The following is a 7,388-nucleotide window of genomic DNA, read 5'->3' on the forward strand; positions in this document are numbered from 1 at the left end:
ATTTGCGCTCCAAAGGAGCTAAACTGCTAGCAACTCAGAGAGTCTTTAAGGCCTGATGGGGTGGTAGTAGCTTTAGGGCAGCTGCCCCCAAACTTTGGAATGCACTCCCTCTTTCCATCAGAACTCTCCCAACTTTATTTGCCTTTGGGAAGGCCTTGAAAACCTGGCTATTTGAGAAATAGTCACTTTTTCGTCTTTACAGATACTGGCTTAAGCCACTGCTTAGCGCCAAGACACCCCTGGGTATTCGCGTGCTTAATAAATATATTAACATAACTTGGTAGTACATGGGTTGTCTCACTACCTTGCCACATAAGAGGGGTGTCCCTATTTATTTAAAAGGACTGTCACCTACCGGGACTCCCAATGGTATGCTTCATCCTTGAGTCCTCATCCAGGACTCTACGATGTAGCATGCCTCTGGGATGTTGTATATGTGGAAATCCACCTTCTTTTCTCCTTTTTGAACAAAAGTTAGAAGTGGTATTTGCCACTCATGTTTGTCGCTGTGCTCACATAGTCAGTTTCCTGACGCACATAGCAGTGGCTGCAGTGCACAGAGACCTTAAACTGCCGCACACTGAAGAAAAAAATTAGAGGGAACATTGCTCTTAAGTAAAATCCGAGAGATTATACTTGCCGTTTATGGACTTGTCTGCAGCGTTTGACTGGTGGCACATCAACATCTTTGGAGGATAATGGAAGAAATGGGCATAGAGGAGTGTACTTTATCTTTTATTAGGCAGCTCTACTCATCAGCCACGGCCTGCGTCAGATACAGGAAAGATGGGGAATGCACCACGGCGTTTCCAATTAATAGGGGGGTCCGGCGGGGTTGTGTGTTCGCCCCATTTCTTTTTTCTATGTACACCAATGGGGTGGAAGCCCCCCTGCTGGACTCAATATCAGACGTCCCTAAAATTAATAACGTTTGCACCCCATTTCTCCTGTATGCTGATGACGCGGTCCTTATTGCCCGCACGGCCTTGCCCATCAAAAGTTATTAGATATCTATGTAACTTGTATGCAAAAACTAGGGCTAAAAACTAAAGAGGCCAAGTCCTTTATTTTAATTACTGACCGCAAAAATAGGAAGGTTCCAAACTTCCATATAACTGGCCAGAAAATAGCCCATACTGATACCTTCTCCTATTTAGGTGTAACGTTTGATAGGCCATCATGGTCAAATATGCTTGCTATTAGGGGTTTATCACTAGAGAGAACCATTATTACTCTCCACTCATTTATTAAAAAATTGGGTGTAAAACACATTAACATGGCAACACAAAGTTTACGCAGCAAATTCAGTGACGGTAGCAACTTACGGGGCAGGCATTTGGGGATATATCAACCCCTCTGCCCTACAGCCCACAGAGGACACATTTTGGGAAAAACTAGTGGGCCTTCCGGTAAGCTGCTCCAATTTTATTGCCCATGCAGAATTGGATGTTCCATATCTGACCGATACAGTTGCCTTGGCCCCAATAATATTGTGGCATTCTACATGGAGAAGGAAATATATCCATATCACCCAAAATCTAAGTGAAGACTGCCTATCCCTGGAAAATGCCCATAAGATTCCATGGATCTCCTATAATAAATCTAATCTTTCCTCCTTAGGTTTAGAACCCTTATTTGCTGTCCCGAGTGACTTTGAAGTTCTCAAAAAAGGAGATAAAATCAGGTTTTCTGAAGTTAAGGGCTGAACTAAGAGTGAAAGCAAACTGTACAAAAGTATTGGTCAAAGCCTATTTAGAAAGCCCAAAGGTACAGGAAGGGCCAACATCCTAGATTTTTACTGTGAAAAATTCACGTCACAGACTTTTTCTAATTAGGTTTTGTTTGAATTTTATTCCATGTATGTTGGACCATCCAGCTGGAATTTATACCACCCTGTCCATGCAATGGTGTTTCTGCACAATCAAATCTACATATTCTCTTTTTTGCAAATTTTATGCAGAACCACGTAAAAGATTTATTCTGCCCTTGATGCGTAAATACTGTTTTAAACAATGTCATGTTGCAATGTATTTTCTACAATCCTTGCCTAACCCTATGGTTTGTTTATCCGTGGTGTCCTTTTTAATCCAATCACGAAAGATTAGGAAATTGAACAATAACTGAGAATCAATTTTAAACTGATCCTATCAGCTGGCTTTTATTAATTGTTCTCTAATGGTGTTTGTTATGATGCATTTACCTATTTTATCCCTCTATGTATATAATTTCCTTTTTTGTATAGATGTTTTTAAACTGTAAGATGTTTTTAAACTGTACCTTTTTTTTGTACTTTTATGATCTTATACTAAAAGTATTGAATAAAGTAAATTGACTGACTGTGGCTGGCAATTAATACTATTATATGGTGCCATTTTAATGTAAGAATTCATAGCTGCTTGTCAACTTATTGAATTTTTTGTCATTTTGGGATCATTTAACCATTAAATAATTCTATTTATGTGATTTAGTTTGGGAACTTTTTGTGTTGTGTTTCGACTTTATTCCTTTTTGGTACTACATAAATACTTCACACATTGACCTAAGTTTAGCCTGTACGCTCTGTGTCACAGTCACCAGGGGGGTAAGCTCAGGTTAATTTAGTGGCTTTGAGTGTTCATCCTCACATCCTTTATTACTCAAGGTGGTTAGTCGCCACTCTTGACTAATAACCCAGATTCATACATTGGTGTTCAGTGGTGGGATCCAGAACTTATGTTTGCAGTGGCGCTCAGTGATTTAAGAAGAAATTAATAAATTCCTTTTTAAATTGACAGTACAAATTGACTTTTTAGACTATTAATTGGCTTTTGATTTTCAGTGGGTCATTTAAAAATGTCCTAAACATAATCTTTCTTTAGTTTTTGTACCTTAAATTTTGGAAGTACAGGGGTAGATTCGAGCAGTCTGGAGGTGCTCAGCAGGTTAAAGCTCAGGTATATGTGCTAGGGTCGGAGGCTGAGCTGAGCAGGGTGTGCAAAACAAAAGAATACCAGATTGCTCTCAGAGTTCCGGAACAAAATGGGCTGATACAATTGACCTCACAGAGGAATGGAAATGAGGTGGAGAGGGAGATGAGGATTACACAGAGAAAGCTCAAGTGTCACAGGGGTGTGTAACCCCAGAAGCCGTCTCACTTGCATTGTTCAGGGCAGAGAGCAGTGTATGAGCCCACTACTTTGGCCCACTTTGAGCTGGAGGACTGGCAGGTGGAGTGGGCTTTGAAACTGCAGCTGGCTACCCTATCCTTGTAAGAGAAAAGGCTGCCCTTGGATGCTGAAGAGGAAAAGCTGGTCTTGGCTGCAGAGGAGAAAAAGATGACCTTGGCCTCAGAAGAAAAGAAGGCCCTAGTGACACATGAGAGGAGCCAGTGCTAGGTAGACTTGCTGGCTCTGAGGGCCTCTGAGTCTATTGGTGATGGTGGCAGTGATACTAAAGTGCCTATGAGTGGAAAGTGTAGGGTCCACTCCCAAAAAGCATGGTACCTAGGTATGTAGTGGGGATGGCATTGATAAGTGTTTGCAGCATATGAGGTGGCCTAGCAGATGCTTAGAGTTCGAGAGGAGGACTGGGGGTAGCCTGTAGAAGCAGATGTCCGCTGCTGAGTGAGATTCGCTATTGGCCCTAGATGCAGCTAAGTGGGTTACCTACTGCCCCATTAACGAGGCCTTATAACTAAATGTGGTCTTACCCCAGCGTAGTATTGCCTGAAATTCAGAGATGGCCAGAAACAGGCACAGTTTTGGGTGGACTTTGTAGACGCCTGTAGCAAGGCAATGACTGTTTGGATGAAGGGCAGTAAACTAAAGGACTATAATGGGCTATACAATTGTTTTATGACTGAGCACATCTCCAGTAATTGCTTTACCGAGTTACGTCAGCTCCTAATAGATGTAAGCTTATTGGGTCTAGAGAGTTCACATCCAAGCAGAATCTCCACACATTATGGGAAAACGAAATACATCCACAGAAATAACATGAGGATAAAAAAAAATCATATACAAAGACTATTTCCAAGTCATTCCACACAAACACTGTCTCATACCATGAATGGCACACCAGGTGAGGCTAGTACATTTTTTTGTGAGTATTATCAATTTTCCATGTATCTCTAAATCTCTATGGTGGTGAGTGTGGATAGTTTGAGAAATTAACAGCAGTAAGAACTTAATATTCATAAGGGCACTTGGTTTTGCTAGGTGCAATTGTCACTCTGGTGCAATTTCCTGAAAATGAGTGAAAATAACTGTGATTATATCCTAAGAAAGACTTGACTCAATGAGGTAGTACATGAATTGTGAGTAAAAACAAGTGTATCAGTATGAAAAGACACATCCAAGTACAGAAGAAATACAACCATAGACAGATATCTCTGTAAGTGTGATAGACTGGCATGAAAAGGCAGAAGAAATAGAAAATGAATAAAGGTTCACCAAATTAAAGAAATTAGATGGATGAATGGATAGCATGACGAAAAAAATGAAGAATGATTATTCCTAAGTAGCAGGGGCTATGCACAATACATTACACTTTATGTGCACAAAATCTATTCACCAGAAAAGCCTAGGTAGTTTAGACAGTGGAGAACAACACTAGGGAACTAGCCTACTCTCCTGTAGAGTGTAAAAAAGAAATGAATTTGGTTCAGTTATTGTGTTGTAAAATTTGAGAGATTCGGTACCAAACTTGATAGTCTTAAGCTGTTCATAAGTATATGCTAAAGCTGAATGTACAAACCTTTGGAATGGATGGCGGTTTTGTTAAAACGTACAGTGGTGGTGTCAGGACGCCTTGGGGTTTTGGCTAGAAGAAACAAAAATACCAGCTTACATTTACAGTGTTTAAAGGTATGTTCTACTTTTGAAATCACACTTTAATTACAAAATTACATAGATTTTTAAAAGGAGTTATAATTGAATTTGTAAGGATCTTAACCTCTCTATTAGGGGAGCTAGATGGACAGGCAGTTGTCAAAAGAGACTTCTGACAAATAGAACGATGTAGGTCCCAATGTAAAACAGTTGATTTAGTTGAAGGAGAATGACTATTGCATTAATTGCAAATACAAATCTTTTAGTAAGAAAAAATGGCAAGTAAAGTTTATGAAAATCAGATAATTTTTGCAACATTTTAAAATAAATGCTGAATTGAAGTTGTAATGGTTAGGTGAAGAAAGGCTAAAGAGAATGCAGAGTGCAAATGCCAAGAGTATCAAGTAATTTTAAGGAGAGTCAGAAAAGTACCACCAACATTGAGCAGCAGTTTGAACAGATACATCTAAAATGATAAACAACTATTTTATTTAAATATTACAAAAATCATCATAAAGTAACTAACCTATACTGAACTATGTTTTTCTTATAACCAAAAACCGTTAAATAAATACACACAAAAAATGACTTACATTGTCGTCAATAATCTCAATTTTTACATCCATGGTAGGAGTGCTCTATTGGTGAAAAAAATTAAAATCACAAACAATTATTTACAATGCGGCATAAACTGGAGCAAAGAATGATTGATTTTTTGCTGGAATAATCTTAGCCTCTTTGAATAGAAGACAACCATTTGCACGCTCACTCCAATACCTAAGATACATCCAAACCCAAGATTAAATATGTGCTTAGCACACTTCTTCACTTTTGCCATGATTTTGATATTTCAAGTGATACGAAGTTGCAATAATACAAACATTTTTATACTGTATTTGCATTTAAGTCACACACTGTTAGAATATAGGAAAGCCAATCCAATTAGCACAAGCAAAAAAACGTGTGTGCTAACAAGTCATCTTTAAAATTTACAATAAAACCACCCAGAAAGACTACTTCCACATGGTTTTCCACATTTTAAGAAAACACTATCTTCATACCGTGAGCACCACATTGCTAGGGGTGGAGCTATACGGGGTCTAGTCGCTTCTCGTGTGAGCTGTAGCTGGACCCACCCCCTCCTTGCTGCAGCATGGCGATCCGCGCTCGACGTCCAGTGATCAGCAGATGGCCAGAGCAGAGGAAAAGTTTGCCGAGCCACAAGAGATAAAGCCGGGGGAATTGGAATTGCCCTCCATTTGTGAGAGCTGCAAAGCGGTCCCTGATGTTTTTTAGTTTACGACCTCAACTTGGGGTAAATGTTTTGACAGCTATTTGAAAGAGCTGAGTCCACATGAAATGGCCAAGTCTAGCCAGCAGATGCCTTGGGGAGACCAAGTGACCTACATTGTTCAAGACGTTGCCTGGCCTGCCTTGGGGAAACAGCTGAGGCACTCCGGGGAGCTGGGAGACAATGCTGGAGTGCCTCAGGTAAGACATAGGCTAGGTCTCCTTCTTTTCGCGCATCTTTTGCCTAAGTTTCATGCACCTATAGTCTGTTCCCAGGCTTTTTGAGTATGCTGATGCTCAAGTCGAAACTTAACTCAGGGGACACTGCATGGGAAAGCTACGACTCCTGTGTTAAGGAAAAGCCCTGGTTCTTTTCAACAAGGAAAAGCACCTTTTCATCTGTATCTGCATAACAATTAAATCTATCTAAAAAGGGTGCCAGCAGGTCTGAAACGGTAGCTGAAGCAATACTGGACACTCCCTCTCCATCTTCAGGTCCTGATCTTCTGGTGTCCACCTTCATTAACTACGTTCCATTCTAAAGAGTATGGGGGCTAGCCAGAAGGGGGGCCTCCGCAGAAGAAAAGAGAACTCTCTACTGTCAGTCTATCAAAATCAATCAAGCGATGACTCCCCAAGAGAATCATTCTCGGTGCATTGAAGATGGGAATCTGGGGGTGACCCAAAAAGGAGGCTTCTTGTGGGTGTCTGGGGATATGCTCGATATGGCTTGGCCTGCCTGAAAGGAATGTGGCTCAGTTTTTTTAGTAGTATCATCTTTAGTCTCTGCCCTTCCTCCGCTAAAGCAAACTTTGGCTGGCGCAGAATTGTTTTTCCAGTCTTAAATAAAGTAGGCAAGGCTTCCGCAGCCACCATTTCTGCCTGCCACATTGGGGTAGCTACGGCGGCAAAAGAGAATAGCAGTTCAGTGACTGGGAATCAACAGTCTATTCAGCTAAGTAAGTCTGACATGTCCCAAGCTCCCATAGACCTGGAGAATGCAGCAGTCAGCTCTGATGCAGAAATGGCTGCGGTGGGTAACCCTTCACTAAAAGATCTTTCTCCCCTAATGCAGCTGGTGAGTAAGGGAGTTAAGCCTTACCCATCTGACACTAAGATTGAATCCTTACTATTGAAGATCTTGATAGGAGGTACAGGAGGTCAAGAATGCTCAAAACTCCCCAGCACACACTGGGTGTTCGGATGGTAGAAATGGAAAGAAAATTGGAGTCTTTGGGGGCACTAGTTTAAGGAATAACTACTAGAATCTTGGATATTGAAGATACCCAA

General features: G+C 40.8%; 1 protein-coding gene across 1 annotated transcript in view; it reads right to left on the reverse strand.

Moving 5' to 3' along the window:
- Positions 1-5,443, reverse strand: part of LOC146797459 (uncharacterized) — a 72,765-nt gene extending 67,322 nt beyond the window's left edge. Inside the window, exons 1-2 of the mRNA XM_085627555.1 lie at positions 5,402-5,443; positions 4,735-4,800 (exon numbers count right to left, since the gene is read on the reverse strand). Coding sequence (XP_085483681.1) covers positions 4,735-4,800; positions 5,402-5,434 — 99 coding nt within the window. The 5' untranslated portion in view covers positions 5,435-5,443. The remainder of the gene's footprint in view (positions 1-4,734; positions 4,801-5,401) is intronic.
- Positions 5,444-7,388: the final 1,945 nt, after the last annotated feature.

Source organism: Triturus cristatus, chromosome 9 (genome assembly GCF_964204655.1).
Source record: "Triturus cristatus chromosome 9, aTriCri1.1, whole genome shotgun sequence".
NCBI classification, from domain to species: Eukaryota; Metazoa; Chordata; class Amphibia; order Caudata; family Salamandridae; genus Triturus; species Triturus cristatus.